This window comes from Nyctibius grandis, chromosome 11 (genome assembly GCF_013368605.1).
Source record: "Nyctibius grandis isolate bNycGra1 chromosome 11, bNycGra1.pri, whole genome shotgun sequence".
Classification (NCBI taxonomy): Eukaryota; Metazoa; Chordata; class Aves; order Nyctibiiformes; family Nyctibiidae; genus Nyctibius; species Nyctibius grandis.
Genome location: NC_090668.1, coordinates 26,634,862 through 26,660,064, shown reverse-complemented (window position 1 = coordinate 26,660,064; position 25,203 = coordinate 26,634,862). Strand labels below are relative to the sequence as shown.

Here is a 25,203-nt window from a genome sequence, read left to right as displayed (position 1 = left end):
TTTTCCTTTTTTTTTCTTCCTTTTTTCCCCGCGCTCCTCACGGCCCTTGCAGCCAGCAATTGACAACCCAAGCGATACTTTATCCCCCTCCCCGGAGCGGGGAGCCGAGATGCGGGGCGCTCCCCCCGCAGCCTACACGTCCCGGCATGCCGCGGGGGCTGAGGCGAGGCGCAGCGCGCCTGCGCGGCGCGGAGCGGGCTGGGGCCGGCCGCGCAGAATGCGGCGGAGGTGGTGAGGCCCCCGCGGGGAGGGGGCGGGAGGAGGCAGAGGCGCTTATAAATGGCGCCCAAGCAGGACCCCAAGCCCAAATTCCAGGAGGGTGAGTGTGGGTGGGGGGGGCGGCTGGGTTGGGTGTGGGGAGCCGGGCGGTGTGGGGAAGGGGGGCCTCGGGCGGGTGAAAGCTGAGGTGGGGAGGCGAGGCCTGAGGGGAGGGAGCGGGGGGCAGAGGCCTGGTCGGAGCGGGCGGAGGGGCTGTGGGGAGGGGGGTGGAGGTAGAGGCAGCACGGGGGGCCCGGGTGGTGGGTTCCCGCTGCCGCATCTCCCAGCGCTCGCTGGAAAGCCGGGCTTAAACCCGCTGCTGCCGTTCGTTTGCCTGGCTTTGCGGGGGTGGGTGGGCCAAGAAGAAACAAAGGAAACGATTTAAAGGAGGGGAAAAAAAAAAAAACCAACAAACCCGCTGCTGTTTGTGCAGAGCCGTAGCCCGGCGTGTGTGGGGCTGCGAGGAGGTGGGCCTGCGGTGGGACCCCCGCACCGCCAAGGGGCCCGGGGCGGCGGGGCCCCCTGCCAGGGCCACAGCTGCCCCCCCGCATCGGGGCTCGGAGCGGGCAGCCCTGGCTGGGGACAGGCTCTACCTTCGCCCAGGTCTCTCCTTTGTAATGAAGCAGAGGGTAATTCCAGTGCTCCACCTCACAGTGCTTGTGGCCCTGAGGCAGGCTTTCACTAAAGCCTTCAGCTAGGCCAGGTTTGGCCTGCAGTGTTTATGATCCCACAGCGGAGGGGATGATTTGGTTTTCAGCCCTAACAATGTGAGAATATGTGGAAAAAATGAATGCCCATAGTCTTTGTCTCTCTTCCTGTTCCTCATCTTTCCTACCAACAAGACGTGAGGCTTTCCTGTCTGCTGTTATTCTAAATATGCTTCATTTTCTTGCAGGCATGGACATTCATTGGCTGTAAAACTGTTGAACTGAAATCCTAACTCTGTCAGGATTGTTATTTTCTTGAGTTTGAAACGTGGTTATTATTTACTCTTCCCTGAAAGGGAGCTCCGTTAGGGATCCTCATGCAGGAGGAGTCATGGGGGCAGTATTTGGACTACAGCTGGCAGTTGTGGTGGAATCCATATTTACAACGAAGCACCAGATTTTTTTGAGGTGAATAAGGATTAGGATTATGCTTCTTCTGAGTCTTTGCATACATTTTGATTTTTTGATAATGATTGTGGTTGATACTAATATAGGTAAATGAAAATGCTACACAATAGTAAATGAAAACTTACTTCACCCTTTCCTCTCCACCTGTCCATCACTTTGGCTCCTCAGCAGGACTTCCCACACAATTGTGATTTATCTTTAAAAGTGCATTTTGCAGAAGCATGGCTGGAAGGTGGCCACTCTGGGCAGCTTAAGCAACACTAATTGTGTGTGCTTCATGGCCACGTTTGTTGGAGTGTGTTCAGCCCCACACCAGCATTCCATGCCATGTGCTAATACCAATGGTATTATTAACCTGCAGAAATAATCAAGATTTTAATGTATGATTCACATTATAATAATGAATGTGAAATCGAGTGAACTGCAGGAACTAAAACATAAGTGGAATTCCAGGCTGAAGTTATGTTCACAACTGTAGGAATATAAGCAACCTAAATTTAGTAGAGAAGTTAAAATTTAGGCTTTTTTCCACAAATGTAAATGTATTTGTGATCTCAACTGTAACATTAAATGGGAGAAAAGTGTGGAGAATAAAGCTTCCTGCAGGCATAAAACTTAAATGCTTTATTGTGGCGCTTCACAGCGTGACCAAAGAAAACTATTTTAATTGGAGATTTTGAAGCTAAATGTACATCAAATAGTGGGAAGTAGACTTAGAAGTTATCTATATTGGTGTTTTTTCACAAAGCAAAGGGTAAGGAGGAGACTGAATTTATTGGGAAAACCTGTAAGAGCGAGGAAAACCTAAATGTCAAGCCAGAAGTATGAATATACCCTTAAAACAAAGGGGCTGATGTCTTTTATGTAGGCATGAGAAATGAGATCAGCATTTGGACAAATACGAGTTAAGAGTTGTAGGTACTTCAGGTGTTCTGCATCTCGACGCTGACTTTTTAAAGCAAATACAAGAGACTCTCAGATGTCAGATTCAACTTCCCAGTTGCTTAAGGCAGATTTTTCTTCTGCCAACGAGACTTCTGTGTTTTCTGGTCTGTTCTGAAGACGCTCGTTGTTAGCCTGCCGCTCTGACATCAGTGGGAAGGCTTTGTTGGTTGTTGTGTCCTTGATCCACAGATTGAGAACCTCTTGTTTCTATAAATCCTCTGCATGTGAAGCAGTTGAAGGAGTGGGTGGTTGAATTCTGAATTCCCTGAGCTTTTCCTCTGAAGACATGCTGGTTTGGAGCCTCGCTGGAGTTTGAGCAGCACGTGCCAGCCAGGTGCCCGTGTGGAACCATGCGTGTGCGACAGAAACACTCTGTAGCTTGGCATTCAGGGGGCTTAACAGAGCGTGTTCTTTCTAAACCTTTTTCTTTTTCGATACATGGAAGCATTTTACCAGTTGAAAAACATTTCTGACAGTTTTGTGTTCTCAGACTTTACTATGAACACTTGTTTTAATTCAGCATGGGATCCTACAGATTGGATAATGAAATCTTAAAACATCTCTGTGGTCCGTGTAGCTGTGTAGGAATGAAGTAGTAAATTTATAATTGCATCTTGTTAAGAGTCTGGATGTGTTTGGTGAAATGTGATAGTAGCCATGCTGGTGAAAGAGGCTGTTGCTGTATCTGCTTGTCTCCTAGTCTTGGGGGTGAAATGGTGTATTGGAATCCTCCCTCATCTGCTTCAGGCAAAATCAGGTGGTTTGGCATCAGCCTCCTGACAAACTGTGTAACTGCCCTGACTCTGCCAGAAGTGTGTTCTGGGAATGAGTGCAAGAGCTGCTTTGCCCCCTCACCAAAAAAAAAACAAATGTGTGAGGACGTTCAGTTTGTGTTTGCAGAGCAAGTGTCTGTTCAGAGCCCATCTGGTTAAAAGGTTCATTAACGCCCTGTTACATCTGTGGGGTAAAGAGGAAAATAAAGCCAGAATTGAACAGGATTCAGGAGAGTCAAAGTCGATGGTACGATGTGCCACTGACTCATTTATCACTTGAATATGCAGAAAGCAGTTTTGAAGAGCAGAGTAAAATTTGCAGCAGAGGGTACTTTTAAACCTATGGCCCATGAACTGTTCCTTCCCCACCCTAGTCATTCCTGAGCTGCTCAGAAGGCAACCAGAGCTGTATTACTGGTGAGACAGCCCGCTTCTGCCCCCCTCCTTCCCAGCCCAGCCTGGGCACTGAATACATACCTGCAGCCGTGTACTGCACAGCATGCACGTGGGACTGTGACAGCTCTCTTGTCCTGTATGTCCCAGAAATAGTGGCAAGAGCTGGATGTGTGCTACACCCTGGAGTGTATTATGCAGCTTGTCTCCCTGAAAATGTGAGGTACTGCAGCTTTCAAGAAGGAAACATCTGTGCTCAGATATCCTGTGTTAAGTACGCTCAAATTCCCACAACGTAACCGCACAATAAGACCTTGCCATTGAGGAAAGAAAACCAGACTGAAGAACAATCTATTCCTACTTAAAAACCACAAAGCGAACAATTTTTTTTTTTGCTGTTGCACAAACCTGGCATTCTTCTGTCCCACAAGTCGGATGGGGGAACAATGTTGGGGTCTCTCTCTTCCTGCCTTCACTAGGAATACCAGGTGTTGTGCTTCCTGCAGGAAAAGGAGCTCTAAAAACACTTGCTTTGATTTGTGTCAGCAGCTTAAGATGCAGAGGTGACGTCTCGTACAAGAGCCAGTTTCCTGCTCTGAATCAAAATGCCATGTTGTGGAGACTAAAGAATCCCTTTCAGGAAGACAGTTTTACCTGCTTACTGCTTGAGCACTTAGGCTGAAATAGTCCATTTGTATCGAGCCAGTGTGTTCTGGTGTCTGCATCTGCAGTTCAGGGCTTTGAAGGAGTTCTCTGCCAGGCTCGCAACAGGACGGGAGGGTTGAGTTGGCAGCGTCTGGATGTTTGGGCAGGAATGTAAGTTTTGGTGCCAATTGTTTGCTCAAGTCACCAGCTGTTCTGCAAAACTCTGGGCAGGCTTGGACATGGTTTGCGTGCAGCTGGCCTTGCGCGAGTGCTCTTCAGGGAGGTCCTCAGGAATCTTTGCTTCATGGCCTAAATAATCTGATCCTCTTTTGTACAAGAGTGAATTTGCTTCTCAGCCACCAGCCTGCTTGTCAAATCAGTATCTGCCTTTGAATTTCTTTCTGCGTTGACACTGGATTCATTCTATGTTGTGCTTGATGACGTATATTTTACAGAAATGGCACGTTGGTGGTGTTCTAAAATGTTTATCTGCAACTTTCTTTCAGGTGAACGAGTGCTTTGTTTTCATGGACCTCTCCTTTATGAAGCAAAGGTACGTGTTGTTGCTTATTGCTGCAGACGGTTCTGACTGCTCCCCAAGAAAATAAGGAATTGTATTAGTTTACCTGCTGTGCCTCACTAGATAGGATTAAGGACTGAAACTAAAATGAAGGAAAACCTGATAATGTATGAAACTAATTAGCTTTACATCCTGGAGCTCTATATTATAGAAAAATTTCAGAAAACCCAATGGTACTATGCAGCTATTCTGGTAAACTGATACAGGCCGGGTGGTCTTTGTGTTGAGCATCTGATACACCTCTGTTCCCAGAACACTGGAAGGTGTTTGTGCCCATCGGACTTGATGCTGGTGCTAATGCATGAGCTAGTGAGTTAGCTGCAGTTTGAGCTTCCTCAGAGGTGTAGGTGGCTGGGTACAATCAGTGGTCTTCAAATGGGACACTGCTGCAGAAGATAATGCTGGATTGAAGTGACAAAGGAAGTAGCATTCTCAGTTCTGACTTTTTAACCGCAGAAGCCATGCATTGCACACTTGGGACTTGGAGGAGCATCCCTGCTGCTTCAGCTTCAGCCCTTCCCATGATGGGCTTTGCTTGTGGGCCTTAAGCAGATGTCACTGAAGGTGTAGCTCCTAATCTGACTGCAGGTTTCTCCTTCCTCTGAAGTTGAACCAAAGGACTCTTGTAGCTGTGTGGTTTAGAAGACTTGCAGAAATTCCTGGGGCACCTTAAACAGATTTAAATCCATTAGGTTTTAGTGTCAGTAAGTGTTACCTGATGGGACAACTTCAGAGAGGTGGTAGTAGGGAGGCAGCTAGACATACTTGACGTCTCTTTTCACGCTATCAGGAAATGGTCATTCTAGTGTTAAAATAACATCCAGAGCATTGACAGGGGATGTGCTTGTATGAAACGTTTGCACTTGAGTGATCCTGCTCTCTTCTCTCTCTTGCTGTAGAGCTGGAGGACAAGTTCGTTGTGAGTGTATGTTCAGAGTGTTGTCTTCTGCCAGTGCCTGCCCAGGGGCTAGTACAGAGAGGAGAGTAATCAAGGCTTCCGTTCTTGTGAAAACAAACTTCTGTTAGCAGCAGTCTTAACTCTTCAGTCAATTAAACAGCCCAGAGCTGCTGCAGCAGTGTGCTTCTGTGCCCTTTTACGCAAGGGTGGAATGAGTGTTGCAGGAACAGGCTCTGCCAGCTCGGTGCTAGAAAGGATTTCCCAGTTGGCAAGGTAGCTTTTGGCTGGCTGTTTGTGTTGAGGGTCTGGATCCTTCTGGGCTCCAGAAATGGGAGAAGGAACTGGGTTTAACTTTACAAAGATACTTTGTAGGTAGTGATGAGTAATAATCTTAGCTTTCCTCCTGTTCTTCTGATCTATTTTTCTTTTGTGATTCTCAGTGCACAAGTTATTTTGTTCCTGATGACCATATCCTTGGCTTCCCATAGCAAGATGATGAGAGAAGCACTTGTTGGTGTTAGAGGAGTATGAAAAATTGTGGCAAACGCTAATTGTTTTACACCTTTGTACCATGCAGAGTTAAATGAGATCCACTTAAGACTCTTCCAACCTCCAGCAGGAAAGAAAATATTTTAGTACAGAGATACATTTGAATCTTGTTTTACTTCATGCTCACATTTTTCAATACAAGTAGATGCTCCTTAAGCACACAGTCTGTATTTGGCTGGCTGGAACTCCAGGACTGTCAAAATGAGCCACTGGCGCAGCAGGGTATCAAACAAGGTTAGAATATCCTTACTTCTCGTTGCAAGTCTAGGTGAGACTGAGTTTAAGTTCCATTTGTGGCATTTTGGAGATTAGTGCTGAGTTATGATGTTCCTCTCTGTTGGCAATTATATCTTTTTTAATTGGAGAGGGTGCAGGAACGAGTCACCACCACAAAGGTCTTGAGAAAATGCTGTACAGAAGAATGCTCTGCCCTCTCAAATACTTGGAGGTAACTCAATTAGCGTGGAAAGAAAATAGCAGTTATGACTTTTATGAGTTATTTTTTACTTCAGTGGAAAAAAATCTTTAAAAAGGGACTAAAAGCTAGAGCCAAAGAGGGTGATTCTTCATGTTCTACAGCACCCTCATTATTTCACTGTTCAAGTGATACAGTGGCATCTGTGTCTCAGTGCATCCACAACAAGACTTGATGCCTTTCTGGATGAAGTGCCTTATCTAAGCTGAAGCTGGTGGATTTAATTTGGTATAGTGAAGTTGACATGAGGTGGGCTGTTCAGTTTGTGTTCTGGGCTATGCTTTTGCAGGAAGAGACACGTCTCTGGCTATTTTTTTCTTTTATATAGGTGTGGTAGCTTGAGCTCTTACGTACCAGACTGCAGGAGTGGGGGGATGTTGTCTTATATCGGGCAGTGTGCAGGGTTGTTCCAGCTCACCTGAATGCCTCCCCTGGATGAGCTGAGCGGGGTCTTGCAGGGTGACCATAGGGCTGTGCCAAACTGCAAGGCAGAAAAGTTTGTGAGGGACGCTTCTGAATCTGAGTGGTACTGTGGAATGGTTGGAGTAACCTTGATGTGTATTTGTTCCCTTTTTAATAGTCTCATCTTAACCTCTGTATATAAGGAAGCTACTGTATTCATAGGCCAGTCTTTTGATGGAAACAACTGTGTTTATTTACCTCGTGTACATTCTTAACCTAGAAAAAGCCCTTACTGCAACTCTTTCTGCTGAATATAATGCTCTCTCTGTGGCTGTAGAGATCCATATTATTTATTTTACTTTTGAAGACTCCTCTACTTCAGCCAGCTTCCCTGTCTGCGAGGTAGGGACCTGCATGTGAACAAGCTCTCCAGTGAATGGCTTTTGGCTAACCTGGGGGTAGTGAGGTGACTGCTTGTTTACTCTTCTGGTCATCTGCAGGGGTTTCTGGTCCTTCTGGTGAATGACGGTGTCCCTTTGGGTAGCTGAACAGTCGCTTGTTTGCCCAGCCCTTCCAGATCTGTGAATAGGCAGTGACTTGTGTTAGAGAACTTCCTTTCTGCTGTGAAATAGCTGCCTGTATTTCAGTCGCTTGCATGGAAATCTCTGCATGTTTAAACTCTGAAAGCTAAAAAAAGCAAAACTCATTTGGGTCTTTGTTCTCCTTTGGTACTGACTGAACTTTCTTCTCTGTTCCAGTGCGTAAAGGTTGCCATAAAGGACAAGCAAGTGAAGTACTTTATCCATTACAGTGGTTGGAATAAAAAGTAAGTATTGCATGAAATGAAAGCAGTATTTCATTTTCCTGTATGGGAAAATGCAGGCTTTGCCAGTTTGAATGCGAGCTTGATGGACTAGCACTACCATGTCCGTGTCATTGGGAGACTGTTTCTGAAATTGAGCTCAGTGATTTTTATACATAAACCAATGATTTACAGTAACACAAAGAAAACATTGCCTAACTAACCATTTCCTTCAGAGCTTTGGCTGTATAGACAGGCTAGCTTAGGGTGTCAGTAGGTTAATGGGAATGCTTTATAGCATTCTGTTTGTTTAAGTTTGAAAATAGTTACTGTAATTCCTCCCTGGCAGAAATATCTATTAGAAAAAATTCCTTGTTATGTGTTGGTAGGAGAGGCAACCCCTACTGAGGTGGAGCAAAACTCTGCTCAAACACACAGTGTGCTTTACTTTTATACCACTTTTGGCAGCAAAGATTGGGAGAAGCATGCCTTGGTGACGGCTGTGTTCAGAATGGGACAGGCTGGCTGGTTTAGTCCTTCACAGGAGCAGGTTTAGCCTGTATTTCAGTTCTTCCCTCTCATGCTGAGGTGAATTAGAGATGCTTTTCCCTTCTGCAAAAAGGGTAGGATTCTGGGTGAGACGTTTCTGAAGAATAAAGACATCTCCATGAAATAAATGTTCAGCCCATTAAAGGTGAATACTGTCATGAGACTATTGTGTTTATGTACTTGTCTTTTTCCTTTCATGTGAATTCTGTTCTGCGACTGAGTTTTGAATTTAGGAAAACTGGAGGTTTTTTCTTAGCGATCAAAAGCTTCAGCTCTTCAGACTCCAGAAGTCTTTCAGAGAGCACTTCCTCCTCTTTTGTTGTTTTTTGTTTAATTTCAATGCTGCAGGCTCTAGAGTGAAGACTTATTTACTAGTATCTTGATTTCACTGGTGTGACTAAAACCTGAACATCATGTTTTATTATGTAACTTTTTAAAATGCATCCACCCTCCCTGCCGAATGGACAGAGAAATGTTTTATTGTAAACACTGACAGTTACAGGGAGTGTAATTGGTTCTTGTGGAGGCTGCTCTATATTAATGAGGCAGCATAAATTTGATATTTCCTCTCCTTGTTTATCTCTGAAAGGTGCCTTAAGTGCTGTCATGACTCCTGCTTTTCTTGCTTGTGCTGCTTGAGTTTTTTTGCCTTCAAGCTTCCAATTAACTACATTAAAAGTGGCATTGCTGCAAGATCTAGACAACCGGGGCAATATGACTCCTTGTTTCTATAATTATGGTCCTTTGTTACTTGTTAATTGCTCAACTTCTTAATTTTTTTTGCAACTGTCAACAGTTAGGATGTCAAAAAAGCTTCTTCATTGTACAGTATAATGTGCTGCACAGTTATATACCACGTCTTTTGAAGGTCTCTTGCAGCTGTACAGGCAGGATTAAGATAAGTGGCTGAAATATCTGACCAAAGCACTATCCTAAAAAAATACTCTTGGAATGTGTACAGCTGGACATGTGTTTCTCTGTAGCTTTTGGATGCTGAGCTTGCCTTGTCTTAACACTCTTGAAGACCTTGTGCTCCTGTAGTAGTATTGGTTTTGCCACCTTGATGTTCCAACACTGGCAGCTGTTGCCATGAAATGAAAATGACACAGAACTGTATATAAAGAGCTTTAACTTGTGTACTTTAGAATAACTCAGCCACTTTTAATGTGTTTTATTTGAAATAAATTGTCAGATTGCTGAGATTATCCACTCTCTGTCAAAGTGGAATTCTTGCTCCTAATGGCAATTTCCCCAACACCTGTTCTCTTAAATCGTTCACTTCAGATTCTTCAAATATTCATGCCATCTTGGTTTCCTTCACAGACAGAAATCAGAGCTCTTCTTCTTACAGTAAGATCTTATTGCTGAATTTGTTAACCTATAAAATGTTGGAATAGATAAAGGAAACTTGCTTCATAATATAGTTATGGCTACAGGTGTCCCATAATTTAGTAAGTGGAGATTTTTTTTTTTCCTGAGCTGCTGCTAATAAGTTAAAGACAGTCCCCTCCCTCCTAAATTGCCCATCCTTCAGGTTTGGGAAACTCTTTGGAAATGACTGAGGGTTACACTTCCCTAGAAAAATCATTACAGCTTCAGTCAGTGGGGAATGCATTTGGAAATTTACACTTTCAGTTGTGCCAGTCCATGACTCGACACAAAAGCAGAGTCCAGTCTCAAATTCTGTGAAGCTTTTGGTTGACTGTTGTCTGTAGAATGCAATTATGTAATGTTTTTGAATGATCGTTTGATTTTTTTAACATTTTTTTTCAGCTGGGATGAATGGGTTCCAGAAAGCAGAGTGCTCAAATACGTGGATACCAATTTGCAGAAACAAAAAGAACTTCAAAAGGCCAATCAGTAAGTATTTTTGTTAGAAGTCCTTGTCAGTAAATAATTTTTTTATAGAGTTTTGATCCAACAACTATATATCAAGGGAAGTTAGTAAGCTTAAAAAAAAAAAGCCTTTTATAGGTGTTCATATGTTCATTTATGCTTGAGATGGTTTGGCCTACAGAGGTGTTCTGATCTTTGTCCTCTAGCATCTTAGAGCAAGCTGCTATGTAGTTTTAAAATGGTGACTTGTGAGGCAGCCTGACTTGCAGGTACATCCTGTGATGTGGAAATTGGTGGCTAAAAATAACCCTTGTGCAGTATCCTTAAAATATATTGTTAAGTGGTAAGGATCTTCTCATGACAGCTTCAGGATGCCTACAAATACCTTGATTTTTATGAATGTTAATCTTGTATTTCTTTAATAGAAATGCTTTTATTGAGAAGTTTTATATTTTTCAGCAGCAGTGTGCTAGTTCCATGTGATTCAGAATAACAAGGATGGTGGGGGGGGGGGGAAATGGGTGTCCAAACTGCTAAGCGTGGTATGAAGAAGCCTAAATCTTCTTGATATTGAGTTGAATTTGTTCCTGCTCATGACACATACTGATTTGCAAAGCCATTTACTAGACATTGTCTAAATGTTTTGCATAACGTGTTACCTGTTGAGGGAAAACAAGCTTATTTTTCCATTAAAGTCTTATTTTCAAATTTACTCTTTTTTTTAAAGGGAACAATATGCAGAGGGGAAGATGAGAGGTGCTGCTCCGGGCAAGAAGACTTCTGGTCTGCAGCAGAAAAATGTTGAAGTGTAAGAAGCTTTTTATTTAAAACAAACAAACACCACCACCCTCCCAAAAAACCCCCTCCCAACCTTTTGCTTGTCAGTTTTACTATTGATCTCTAAATAGTATTTTTCTTAGGATGGTTCTGCAGGCTAAACTATATTACTTCTGACACAACCCATACAAAAGCTGTGTTTCACTTTTGTGATACCAAAAATTGTTGAAATATTTTATTAAAACTGCCTTCTTCGATTGTGCAGTGTTTAATACTGAATCGAGGTACTGGGTAGACAGTAACACTCTACTTTTTTTGCACTCTGTTCCTCTTAAGTCAGTGAACTGACACTCAAAAAGTGGTGAGTCCTCATAAGACTTGTGTATCTTGGTGAAATCAGTTTCTATATAGAATTTTACAGTTCTTCCAAGCTGTTCAAGCACTTTTGAATAAAATCCTTGAAATGCCTTGCCTTCTTACTGTACAATCCTGAACAACTGCCTTTAAGGAGTCTTTGTTTTGCTGTTTTTGACAAAACTAAACCCATATGCTATTAAAAATGGTTTTGCATCTTGAGAGACCAGAAGCAAGCTCAGACATTTATTAGAAAAAATAATTACAGGGTGTAACTGTCAGATTTCTTTCATTCCATCCTTTTTGTTTTTCAGACTAGGCTTGCATGGTGGTATGTTTAGATTCTCATACAGTCAGTACAGCTCTACTGCTTTGCTCATGTGCCATGAAACTCTTCTGTTGGAGGTAGTATTTGCTTAATTATGAAGGTGGCCATTACTAATGTGATGTTCTGAACTCCTAACTTCATTCATGATTCTAGTCTTCATGAGGAAGCTGCTGAAATGACATCAATTCCTAAGAAGAGCATTTGGCAGCAGCCTCAGATGTCATGTCTCATTTATGGGCAACTTTATGTTATGAAATAGGTATCATTGATTGGAGAAGTGCAGCGGTAGTGGGTACAGTTATTTTTTTTTTTGCTCTAGATCCTGAATGCAGATTTCACTTTGGGATGAGTCAAACCCTAGGCAAGGCTGTAAACTGACTCTTGGTCTCTGGAATGGGGAGCCCTGTGGATCTGGCCATGATGCCTCGTGCATGCTCCCTTCTGGTCTGTTGCTGTAGATCCTGAGGTGCTTTAACACCACGGGTTTGGTGTGCTCTGTCAGCTCAGGATGGGCCTCTGACAGGGACCTACTCACCTGTTTGTCTTCATTTGGGAGTGGAAAAAACCCCAAACCAAATGGACAGTTCCTAATGAATGTCATTAAAATCTAATTAAAACAGATCTAAATTATGACCATTACTGATTTGGCTGCTTAAGGGGTTGTTGTACCTGAGTTGTGTTGCATTTTAGTCAGTGGGAGTAGAATTAATTTCCTGTGTAACTTTGACACAGGTAGTGATGACTCAGTTGTAAATGTCCACAATTTGCATTATAGAGAACATCCCAGTAGTAACCTCAGGATTAGGTTCCCCATGCTGTCAGCTTTAGTCATCATGGTAGTTCAGTCTGATTGCAGGGGGCTAAGTTGTTCTCTCTGGCTGAGTAACTGCTAAATGTTAACCTGTGCTCAAAATCAAAGTTGGCTTCATCCTCTGAACCACACCTGATCATGTTGCATCCAAGGGAGACCCACACAGCAAAAATGACTTCATCTTAAGCCTCTGTGTCACTCTAAAGCTTGAAAGCATGTTGCCAGGTCTGTCTTTACTCTCTGGTTGAAACCAGTTGGGGAGAGGGAGTGGCTTTGCTTTTTGCTGTCATCACTGTGGTGAGCATGGGTAGTTGTTTCCAGCATAGCAAAACAAGACAATAAGCTAATTCTCTAAAATTTCTGTTTCATGTTGACTGGAAAAATTCATTCCTTGATGGTGAATTTTCAGAGTTGTAAAGGGGAAGAAAGGAAACTATTGCCATTAGAACAGCAGTCTTGCATCATGAAAGTTATTTTTAACAGGGTCCCATATGCTTGTTGCACTGATCTTGCTCCTAGTCTCGAGCCATTACCAGCATCCAATGCATCCTTCTAAATTAGACCTGTGCTTCTTTCAACGAAGCCTCCCTATTTTTCTTCCCTGTTTGGAGGCTGAGGGAGAGGAAATACTTTGTCTTATCCTAGCAGTGATGCAGGGGTGTGATACTCATGCATTATTGATCAAACTACTGCGTCTCACATCCTGCTTACAGCTAAAGGCAAGATGGCTTCTGAAAAATCTCAAAATACAGGTCCAAAAGAAAACTTCTGGATTGTTCTCTTGTAAATCTATAAGGTCATTGCAGATGTGTAAAGTACTGATGGTGGGGAGGGGGAGAAAGTGATCACGCAACTGTTCTACAAGGGTTACGCTGTCGACCTATTTGGGCCTCAAAATTTACCTTTTGAAGCATTCTTGGAGGATTGAACAAAGGGAAAAGTAACTTAGATTTTGAAACTTATTCTTCAGATAGCCAAACAATAACAGAAAGGAAATAATCTAAGCACAACTTATCCTCCAGGAATGTTCAGTAAAACTATAATATGCTGCTAAAAAGGTAAATTTTTGAATCTTAAATAGATTCTCTTTAAGGTCTGACATTCTTTCCTTAACTCAACCCCCATTGTGCCTAGATTTTTCAGACGAGATGGAGCGCATACTGTTTGCTGTTTGGAGACCCCTACAATATCGACGCGGTGAGTTAAGGATGGATTGTCAAACCAGGATTTTCATCCTGAAATCCAAATTTCCTTGCTTTCATAGATTTCTTTTAGAGACTCTTAAAGTCCTCAGTTGTAATAATGTAAGCTTTGGTAGCAATTCAGTTAATTTTAAGTACTGCAGTATATCATTTTGGTGGTTTTTTTTTTTTAAAGCCAATATGGACTATCAGATTTTAGTTGCTCTGAAATGTACACCTTTTCAGTTGGGATAGGGTACAGTGTGAGTGGTCAAATGCATTCAGTGTGTCCACTGTTTAAAAAGAAGTGGAGGACAACTGCTTTTTGAATTGAATTTTGAAACTGGATAGTTCTAGAAGGTTACAGTTGGTCTGCATGCATCCTGTAGCCTGGAGTTCTGCCATGGAAACGGGTAACTGCACTGTCTTCTGCGAGTCTTGGGAGCGAGGCTGCTGCACTCGATGGTGGTAGAAATATGAGGTTTGAACTTGCTCCTTAATGTGCTATATTTTTATTGTTGGCTTGAGTCCGTTCAGAATGTTTCTGTAAACTGCAGCAACCGGTTCCAAAAGCTTTTGAGACTATTTGTAAGCAATATTTGATCAAATAGAAATATGCATGAAATGCAGGGTGTATACGCTTGTTTTTAAAGTACTTACTAATCTCAGGATAACAAAATAGAAACAAAAAATTTGTCTGGTTATAGCAGGTTGCCAAAAATGAAACACAACACACAGATACTGGCTTCTCCAGGCTGTTTTATATGTAGCTCTGCTGAACTCCAGCTTCTGAGAGTTGATGCTGCCTTTGATGGGCCTAATATGATTAACTTGCAAAAAAATCAGAGTTAACAAGTGGAAAAGAAGGGCAGCTGGGAGTGTTCTAGAGGGAAGATATGGCACTGAATAACAAATCTGAGCCTAGTATCTGTTTTTAAATGAGATATATGCAAGCAGCCTCATCAGAGATGCTCTCAAAACAGTATCTCAACTTCAACATGGGAGTTACTGTTTTTTCTTCTAATAGAATTGTTCTTAATCTGAACGTATTACTCAAAAGCATATGCTCCTGCTGCATGGCTCTGGTGGCAGCCTCTGCTATCTTTGGCACAGCTAGTAGCTCTCACAAGCTACTCCATGTCCTCTACATGCCAGTTGTCTAGGGCTGGAACACCACTGGAATGGCTACACCGGCTCAAGCTGGAGATTGTCCCAACCTCTTCTGCTCTCTAATGGTCACCAGTAACGTGTGCTTAGGGATAATCCAGTGAGTCAAGTCTAGAACGATGCTTTCCCCAAAACACCCTTTTTGCTTCTAGCAGTCTGGAATTAAGGGACTTCAGTGCTGGAGGCTGTATCCATGTGATGGGTTTAATAACCCTTTGTAGGACTGTTATATTTATCTAATGACTTCTGAACCCTTTGGACTTTTGGCATCTCCATCTTGTGGCAGCGTGTTCTCGTCTCAATTCAGTACTGTATTGAAGAGGGGAGGAAAGAGGATGACTCCTCCTGTCTTTTTAATGTCTGCTGCTTTGGTTTTTTGGTCTTTCACCTGTCTTGAGGAAAGATTGACTAGTTCTTTGAGCTTCACCTTATATCACTAGTGATACCTCTACCACACTTCCCCTCTTGCCCAGTTATCAGCTTGAGAAAGCCCTTGTCTGCCTGGTTACTCCTGGTGTAGAAGCTGTTGTACACTACCAACTACTCTTTGTTTTCTTTACCTCTTCTAGTTTTATTGTGTGACTTCTAAGGTCAGGTTGCCTGACCAGGCACAGGAGACACGTGTATATAATCCTGACTTTGTTTTTTATCCTTTTGCTAACAATGTTCAGTGGTTTAACTGAATCTTTGTAGGAATGCTGCTTCTTACAGCTGAGTTAGTGACCAAGCTGCTTGAGCAATAGTGCCTGATCTCATACTTTTTTCCAACATACTTTTTCCACACTTGAATATTTTAATTTACTTTTTTATTACAAGTCACCTTGTATTAGGAGAGACTTTATGACTTCATATAGCTTAGTTACAACTGTTGTTTTATCAATAAACTGGCACCTGATCTCCTTTTTCTGGCATTTACAGATGTTTTGAACTCAAATGCCTGAGACCAAGTAGTAGCTACCTTCATTCTCTGCTGCTCATATCTTGACCAACTATTGTAGGGAGGTTCTAACAGACCTCTAAGTCTCTTTAAAAGGCACGTAGATTTTGAGAAAGTAAAATACTTGTTATTGTCCACAACTTTATCTGCCTGGTCATGGACTTCTAACAGTTGTGGAGGTAGTAAACCTTCCAAAGTCTTGTTTTTTTCCTGATATCATTTGTCTGTGTTGAATTCTTATTTTCTAAGCTGTTTTAATTTTCTACTGGCTGTTCTCTAGACATGTCCCAGAAGACACTCCAGTTTAGAGCTCTGAGCATTGACACCAACTCTCTTGTGCAAAGATTGCTGGCTTCTTGAGGTGGTACCCAAGGTTCTGTGACGGATGCTTGATTACCTTTCTTCTGATGAATGTCTGTGGAAAGATGAAGTGCAGTCTTTCAGGATATTGTCTTCTCTTCAGTCTCACCATTTGGTCATGAACACAGTCCTAGTTTGGATACTGCGGTTGGAAGTTCAGTATTATGCTCTTGTGGCATGGACGGCTTGCCTTCCTTCTGAGTCTGTCACCTTTGACATACAGCATTTCATTGTGAGCTGTTCTGTAAGCTGTAATATGATTTGTTTTCTACTGATTATCTAGTTTCTACACAATTTCAGACGGTTATGTCAGTAGTTTATTTACTTTTGGCTTTCTAATTCAATCTTGCGTTTTAATGCCAAATACTTGAAGATTCTTGTTATAGCTGAATGTTCTTGTTCTGCTAAAGTAACCCTGCAGTGAGGTTCTCTGGGTTAGCTTCTAACCAGAATGATTGCTGACCCCTCTTCTTTGAGGAGGTAACGTCTGACTACAGTGGGATGCATCCTTTGAGTTTGAACAGCGAGATCTTCAGCACCTCATACCTCTGTTCAGTCTTTAATTAAAAAACTCCTTTCACTGGAGCTTCTTTGGAACTTCCACGCTGCTTTTTAGTGTTGTTGTCAGTGAAAAATGCCAGTCAATAGAGGAATATGTGAATGAAGAAGAGCAGCTGGGCTGTGCTTGGTGTATAAGGAGAAGGCAATGAAAGCTTTGCTGCTGCTTCCATGCAGCAGTATAGGGCTCGCTGTTCATAATGTAGTTGTGAAGTGGCACACAGATGTGTTTTAACCTATCCTAGATACCTTTCAACTCCTTGGACTACAGCTCCTATCAGTAGGGCTGTCTCTGTGATAGAGATGCTGCAATTTTCTCCTGGATGCCGGGTGCACTGCGTGCTTCTGCACACAGCAGCAGCACTGCCCCTTGCACAGCTGCCTTCACCTAATGAAAAATACTATTCCAGTCTGCTGTACAGGCTATCAAAAACCTGCCAACTGCTGATGTTTTGTCTCTAACCTTAGCTCTTTCTGTTTGTTCCTAACTCAGATTTGCCTTTTAGACTTACAGATGGCTGCTTTGACTTGAAGCAGAGGCATATGACTTGAAATATAAGGAATGAGGTGGGAGAGCACAAGCAACTGCCAGGAATGGTTTATGCTAGACTTTGTGCTTCAGTAACGATGTGGTTTACTGTCTTAATTGTAGTACTTCTTTAAGTATTTTATATTGCCTGTCCCAGTTTTTTAAGACTCTGCGTCTAGACTAATGCTCAACTTTATTTTTATCCTGTGATTTTAATTCTGGAAAGAACTCCCTGTTCCTCCTTGTTTACTCTAGGTTTGGAAGAAAATACTTTCTCTTCAATACACAAGTCCATTATCAGTGACTTAACTTGGCAATTGTTTCTTCTTCCTGGAGAGAGATGATCTTTATTCTACCCACAGTTTAAGCCTAATGCTTGTTTGTGACTTGAAGCTTGAAAAAAGCCTTAATCTTCCTATCTTCAGACCTTCTTAGAAACTCTGCCTACTTCCTGACCCAGATAAACCCAGTTCAAAACCTGAATACAAGAGTCACTTGAGATAGTGGTGAATTTCCAAGGAAATAATCTTGTGCTGGTAAAGAGTTCTCTCCACACAATCTGCAGTTTTTTGAGAGGTTTAACTCGACTCCTATTAATAGTAAGCAAATTGAAACATGATTAGTAGTGCTCTGAATCAAAGCTTTCTGAAAATGGTTAGCAAATGTACCAAGTTCAGATAATAACAAAAATACCTGTTAGGACAGTTTAACTTTGTCAGTGATACTCTGACCTATCTGAATATTTACATGTCGTGTGCATTGTATTTCAGGTGTCTTTAAAATTTTTGGAAGTACAGCTCTTCATTTGGAATAAAAATAAGAGCTAACGATAGAGACTTTAGAAAAATGTGAAGTGTATAGATCAGAAACACTGAAGTGTTGCGAGAAGCATTTGGAAGAGGATAAATATTAGGGACAAGGCTAATTAGCACTGTTTCAAATGTTTCTAATAAGTAGCAAGTGTAATTGCGCTCTCCCCTAAAAGTTGATGATGGAATTGTAGGCAGTCCATGCAGCTTCGTACATCTAATTCTGATAGTGCTACTTAAACTCCCCTCCACTGCTGTAGTGGTAAAACTGTGTTTTTTCCATACTTTACTGGAAGTTAATTCAGTTGACTGAGATTTACCTGATAATACCCAGCACTTCTGTTTCCTTGTCCCATAATCTAAGTGATCCCTGAAATACAGAAATAAACCAGCTACAAATCTAGTGTAGTTTTCCAAGAGCACTTGGAAAGTATGAAACATCTGTAGGTGTTACTTGTGTAAGGGTCAGTCAGTACCAGTTTTAAATACTCATATTCTTGGCATGCCTCTGGGGTTTTGTAGATTTAAGTTTAGTGATTCCCCCAAAAATGCTGATTTCTAACCTGTCACATGAAAAATCTTGTATTATAACTGTGAAGCTAAATCATATCTGACATGTCCTTCATGTGCTTTTATCTGAATACTCCATAGGCCACCGAGTATTTGATCATTGTTCTGAACTTGGTGGCCAATTTTTCTGGCTTTCTACTTTTCAATTCTTTAAGTATTGCTGTCTTTATATTTGCAATAATTTGTGTTCTTCTTGCAGGAAAACAAAAAAGAACAAACAGAAAAGTAAGTATGTCTTTATGTTGTATATAAGTGGATGTCCTTAGTGAAGGATTCTTAGCTGGAATAACACCTTAAATATGCCTCAACTACATTTACTTACTGTCACCTTGCATTGTTCCTCTTGGACTTCAGATGTCTCTCCCTCTTGGTCAGGAGGAATGCATACTCTTCTGGTTTGTACACAAACTACTTGTTTCAGACTGCCAAGATTTTGACTTCTGGCAAATTAGAAGCAGAGTGATATCTCCATGGAGCTGTTGAAATAATTTCATAAGTCAAACTTATGTTTTCTTATTGAGATGGACATGTGACATAACTGCAGAGTGGAGTGGCTGGTTCCAAAAGTTCTTCTGAAGAATGGTACAGATACTGACATACTGGTTTGGTTTTAGTGCAGAAACCTCTATTTTCAGATAAGCATAAATACAGCAGTATAAACTGTCACAAATACGTGTGACTTCCAGAATACAAGTAATATTTAAAACAAACAAACAAAAAAAACAAAAACAAAAACACAAAAAAAAAGTGAAAGGGTGACCTGAGAGAAATCTGAGTCTTAGCTTTAAATCCTTCTTCTAAACCTTTTTTTACTGGTATTTCTTACTGGCTTACCAAATTTCTTAAGCAGCATAATGTGTTTTTTTTTCTGTACAGCTCCAGGAATTGGAGAGGGGAGCAGTACCAGTGAGACTCCTCAACCTCCTAGGAAGAAGAGGGCTCGAGTAGATCCAACGGTTGAAAGTGTATGTATTTCTGATTCTCTCACAGGATTTTTGATAGAAAATTTCTTGCTTTGCTCAGGAATAGGGCAATACTTTGTCCTGTGGTATGGCAGTGTGAAATGCTACAACTTGCAAAACTAAGGTTCCCAAGTGGCCTTGAAAAATCTAAGCTATCTCCTTGTTCCCTGTGGAGCCTCCAGGAACTACTGTAGTAATTCCTCAGACCAGTGGTGTATTTCAGTTTTGAACACAAGGAATATGGGTGACTCTTAGCTTGGACAGTTATCTGAAAGTAAATGGTCTGGCTTCACTTTTTTTAGGAAGAAACATTTATGAACAGAGTTGAAGTAAAGGTGAAAATCCCAGAAGAGCTGAAACCATGGCTGGTAGATGACTGGGACTTGATCACCAGGCAAAAGCAGGTAACTTGACAAAAGAACAGTCTGGCCATGCATAGGTGAGGACACTAAAACTAGAATTTCGTAGCCTGTTCAAGTGCAGTGTAGTGAAATCTCTGGCAGTTCTCATTCTGGTTGGATTTTAACCCCAGGTCACCTGTGAGTAGGACTGTGGTTGAGCAGAGTTGCATGTAAATTTGTAGAATAGACTTGGTCTAATCAAGCATAAGCTAGAAAGGCAAATAATTAAAAAAAAAAAAAGTTACTTAAGCTTTCAGTGTGGTGTGAACTCTCTGCATACTTGGCCTGCTGGTATGTTTTGAAGAGTTTACTTAATTGGTAGAGAACTGGTCTGTAGGAAGATCACATGTGATGCATATTTTACCTCCTTCCTGCCTTGTTTATGTGTCACTCTTAAGTTGTTCTACAGCTCTGACAGAAAGCTGTTGCTTAGAATAGCAATTTTTAACTTCTGCCAGGCTGGATCCCTGTAAACCTTCCTGATATAGTAAATTAAACTTTGCTTTCCATTTTAAAAGTTTAAAAAAATTTTATGAACTTAAAACATTAATGGATCATGGCTTGTTTCTGTGTGAAACCACTTACTAAAATTGGCAAGAAGCAGAGAAAAACAACACTGAAGTACATGAATTCACTGTACTCCTGAGCTTTGCCATATCCAGCTGAACTAGTGTCTGTGGGTACAGATGATCTGTGTACTGTGTTAAAGATGGAAGCCAGTCCTTGGTGAATCATGGCTGGGGATATTTGTGTTCAATTCTGTAAGCTCTGATGTAGCTCTCGTACACCTCAGGCTGTGCAGGCAGTGAAGCCTCCCAGCGGGTGCTTGGCAGGCTTGTTTGCTTCCCAGCTGACCTGTGGGTGCAAGAAGAGGAGCAGACAGAAGAATAGGCAAAATGGTCCCCATTGCTCCTGTAACTGCTGCATGGCTGGTGCTGGCAGGTTTGTGGGGACACGTGTGTGCTTCGCTGTGCACCTTTGACTCTTGAGGTGACCTCAGCACTTCATCATCAGGTTGCTGTTGAGCAGCACAAGTGTTAAATGGAAACATGGATATAGTTGCTGTTACAGGTGGGGTTTTTTTTGTATGCACAACTGAAACAGTTGGGTGTTCCTTTAATAACTCTTAACCTGTTAATTTTATTCTAGAAATATCCTTATGTATGTTGGTTTAAAGTTAGCGTGCAGATATAAATGTCTGCATAAATTACACAACTTGTATTTGTTCAGTCTTATTTCTTTTGCAGCTCTTCTATCTTCCTGCCAAGAAGAATGTTGACTCCATTTTAGAGGATTATGCAAACTACAAAAAATCAAGGGGAAATACTGATAACAAGTAAGTAATGGTCATTTCAAACCTTAAATACGACTTTTGCTGTTGTTGTTGGACTTGTATTTCATGGAAAATTTAGTAAGGTTGTTAAATGTGTCCCAGCCCTATGTTCTGCTTCGAGTTCAAGACCAAGGTGATGGAGGAGTGTAGAAATCTTTGGGGAGGCAATTCAAGAATGCAGTTTTGCTTTCTGGATATTATTTCTGCTTCCCCCACCTTCCCGAAGCCTTTTCCTAAAGGAAACTGATAGAAGCCAAGTGAACAGTTCTCCACCCCTTCATTCCAGCTCAGGCTCCTACGTTGGGTGAACACAGTCATTGGCACTTGCTCTGCACGAGCTGAACACACTGTCAAAAAGCTGCCTAGCAGATGAGCAAAGTGTTCAGAGGGGTGGGGGACGGGGAGGTGGGTGATGACTTCTAAAAGAATCAGACGGGCAGAGCTGATTACCTTGAGGTGATAGCTTTGAAGGTGCTTAGTTGTAATTACCCCAGCAGTCCAGCCCTGACAGCAAACAAGGTGTGTTTATCCTTGAATGAAGCTTTCCTGTTTTAAAGGGAGAGAAACTAGAAATGTGAAGTTATTTTCTTCCGTTCAAGAGGAAGCACATTACTGACTTGTCAGGGTGCTTTAACATTCTTTTAGGTAATTGTCCTAATGTCTGTTCTAAACTTGTTTGCAGGGTGGAGTGAGGGTTGTACTTCTCAGATGTGCAGTGTCACTGCTAATTCCTATAGGGTTACTCTGCAATTAGCTGTGAAGTTGGAGGCCTGCAGGGGTATGGGGTTGAGAGGCCTAGGGAGAAAGGATCAGTTCCCTCACCTAGTGGGTGGCTGTCCCCTTCTGCGAAGCAGCAGTTCAGTCTGATGACTTAAAGTAGTATTGTACTGTTAAACTGATGTGAGTTGGGATTAACTTTGGTTGGAAACAGAAGAGCTGGTACGTGTCCTTGTAAATACTGGCTGTTGCTTCAAAAGGAATGCCCTAAGAGTTAATTTCTCTAAGCGAGTAGGTGACTAACAGCAAGGCTGCTCTTGGTTTGCCTAAATTCTTACTGAGTTCAGAACAGTCCATTTTTAAAGGAGAGCTTGGAATGCATCACTGCAGACAAACTTCCTTGAAAAATGTGAAGGCTCGTGAAAGATCTGTATGATTTTGATGGACTCCCCAAGCCAGCTCTCACCTTGTGTCCATCCAGTCACTACAACAAGAGTTGCAGTGTTTTCTCTGTTTACCAGGGAGTACGCAGTCAATGAAGTCGTGGCAGGAATTAAAGAATACTTCAATGTCATGCTGGGAACTCAACTACTCTACAAGTTTGAGAGGCCCCAATATGCTGAAATTTTAGCAGATCACCCAGATGCTCCAATGTCTCAAGTCTATGGTGCCCCACACCTCCTGAGGCTGTTTGGTGAGTATGACCTCTGGGGATGGAAGAAGAGCAGTTAGAAGAATTCAGATGCTTCCTTTGACTGTATCAAGTCTCAGTGGGTGTGAACTGCAGAAACTGGACAAGCCACTATGAAACGTGTGGTTTCGTTCTTTCCTGACTCCATGTACCTAAAATGTTCAGAACCATTCAGGGGTTTGGAATGGAAATGGATTTTCAACAGTCTAGTTATTTTAGGTGAGCTTGTATGTATTGGAACAGATTCCTGGGCTGCTCTTACATGCTGCTGGAAGGTTTTAGACTGTACTGAAATACTTGTTGAGGCTGTTGTTTGTAACTGACAAGTGCTCCTTCTTTTGAAACAGTACGGATTGGAGCTATGCTTGCTTACACTCCTCTGGATGAGAAGAGTCTGGCTTTGCTGTTAAACTATTTGCATGACTTCTTAAAGTAAGTACTTTGTAAGTCTTTCAGCAAGAAAGAAAAACTTCAGTAAGTGCAGGCTATTGTAATGTGGCCTATTTTCAGTGAACAGTTTTTACCTAACACATATATGTATTATACCATGCACAAGCCCAGGATGGTCACCAAAGATTGCAGTGAAGCTTTCTCAAACTCTGCTGTGCAGTAATCTGGGTTAGACTGGGTTTAACTTCTCCCCAATTACACTGAGGTTATTGTGTGTTCACGTATCTGTTAGTCTGCACTTTCAAACTGTCCAAGTCTGCTCCTTGTTTCAAAATAAATGTTGAAGCGTTTATTTGTAGTTGCTATAAAAAGCAGATGACAATGACAGCAAACTATTAAATTACACAACAGTTACTCAACCACAACTGAGCAAATGTTAAAAAATGAACCTTACTGATGTTATTTCTGGGGTGAACTGTCATTGTAGCTTCAGTGCACTGCACTGTGGTAATGTAGACGTGTTACAATTAGGATGAAAACCTCATCCTAGATAATACAAGACTTAAATGCAAAATGTGGTTCAAAAAAACACAGACATTTGATTTCAGCCCTTTGATTTCCTGCTGTAAGGAACGGTGGAGTCAGTTGCTGCTTATTCACCTGTAAATGTTGGCTGAATGTGAGACTCTAAAATAGCACTAAACTTGTTTCGTGTCTGAGGTGTCGTAGCTGTGTTTCCCCCAGATGTACGTGTGAGCATGACTTCAGCAGCTTCCATGCATCTGTCTTGTACTGGAGGAGCTCAGTATTATGCTTTTGTAATTTATTTATTGTAATTTATTGTAATTTATTTTGTATTTTCATACAAGGCTTTAGTGGTCTACTGATATTTTGCCAGTAAATACCAACTTTTCCCTCTGTGTGACTGGGTAAGCTATTGGAAGTTGAGAGAAAACCCTCAGCAAATCCAAGCCAGCTCTGCAGTAGAGCTAGAAATGGATCAGCCTGATCTCCAGGGTGAACTTGCCTTGGAATAGTCCTCAAGTCTTGAGTGGATTGTAGCCTTTTGGGTCGGTCTGGAGTAAATGCAAGTGCTAAAGAGCTTTCAGCTGTAAAGACAGAAACAGGAAGCTGGTGCATTGACCAGAAATCCCTGAATCCATGGGATGAGGAGTAATGCACATAATGCTTCTCTTCTGCTGGTGCACTTAGTTGACCATGGCTCGTTTTGCTCTAGGTGTCACTCACGTAGCCAGTTAAGGCCCATGTTTGCACAGACAGAACTTCACCGTGTCCTGCTCCTTGCCCCTACCACTTTCAGTGCAACCAGTAGTAAATTGATTCTTGGAACAGCGGCTGACTCAGCCCCAAATGTTTCATCCTGTTAATCTTCACCTCCCTGTGCTCACCTGGAGCCAGAGCTGCTTGACAACTCGTTTGGAATTGATTTTTTTTTTTTGGCATGAGCTGTCAAATCTTTAATTTCTTTACACAGATGACTTTTTGTAGATACGTGTTAGATTTGTACTCTTGAAATGGTTTTATGGTCTCGGCAAACACCTAACACCTCACTTACGTGGTGCTAAGCAATGGAGACTTTAGGCAAGAAGGTAATTTAATCCTTTTATTATTTTTTGTAGGTATTTAGCAAAGAATTCCTCCGCCTTGTTTAGCGCCAGTGACTATGAAGTAGCCCCTCCTGAGTACCATCGGAAGGCAGTATAATGCTGCTGCTTCACAGTGACGTGATAACGGGGTCCTTGTGATACTGTCCACTTCTACGTCTTGTTCTTCACCTTTCTATTGCACATGTCTCTATTGCACAGATTATGTAAACATAAAGTGAATAAAGTTGTGTGTTTAACGTGGAGCTGGCATTTGTAAGTCCTGAAGATTTTTCTCCTCCCAGAATGGAAGCTTGAAGTTTAATGGGAGCTCTTTGGTGTTTCTGGCTTGCTGCTGTTGTTTGCATCGATGGAATGTAACAGGAATGCGTTATGGTGTGTCGTTGTGTGGCCTCTCCAGTGCTCGTGGGTCTGTGTGCCGTTAAGCTTTGCCTCGCTAACCGCTTTATTGCGTGGTGGTGACACAGCCAGACTTGGACCCAG

The 25,203-nt window shown here is 42.0% G+C and overlaps 1 protein-coding gene across 3 annotated transcripts; it reads left to right on the top strand.

Moving 5' to 3' along the window:
- The first annotated feature begins 182 nt into the window (after nucleotides 1–182).
- MORF4L1 (mortality factor 4 like 1) lies at nucleotides 183–24,965 on the top strand. Of its 3 annotated transcripts, XM_068410034.1 has the most exons (13): nucleotides 183–319; nucleotides 4,636–4,682; nucleotides 7,792–7,859; nucleotides 10,158–10,244; nucleotides 10,948–11,028; nucleotides 13,625–13,687; nucleotides 18,801–18,826; nucleotides 19,478–19,566; nucleotides 19,866–19,967; nucleotides 21,212–21,300; nucleotides 22,536–22,708; nucleotides 23,053–23,137; nucleotides 24,736–24,965. In XM_068410034.1, exons 1-13 carry the CDS (start codon nucleotides 280–282, stop codon nucleotides 24,818–24,820), a joined length of 1,035 nt encoding a protein of 344 aa, XP_068266135.1. In that variant the 5' UTR covers nucleotides 183–279; the 3' UTR covers nucleotides 24,821–24,965. The 3 variants fall into 3 exon arrangements, with proteins under 3 accessions (XP_068266135.1, XP_068266136.1, XP_068266137.1); XM_068410035.1 differs by lacking the exon at nucleotides 13,625–13,687; XM_068410036.1 differs by lacking the exons at nucleotides 183–319; nucleotides 4,636–4,682 and adding an exon at nucleotides 7,361–7,435.
- Nucleotides 24,966–25,203: the final 238 nt, after the last annotated feature.

Bases quoted from the DNA above. Each gene is read 5' to 3' on its own strand.
- MORF4L1 (XM_068410034.1), top strand. From the start codon at position 280: ATGGCGCCCAAGCAGGACCCCAAGCCCAAATTCCAGGAGG. The intron at 18,827-19,477 runs GTAAGTATGTCT...TTTTCTGTACAG, and splicing joins AAAAAAGAACAAACAGAAAA to CTCCAGGAATTGGAGAGGGG. The intron at 22,709-23,052 runs GTGAGTATGACC...CTTTTGAAACAG, and splicing joins ACACCTCCTGAGGCTGTTTG to TACGGATTGGAGCTATGCTT.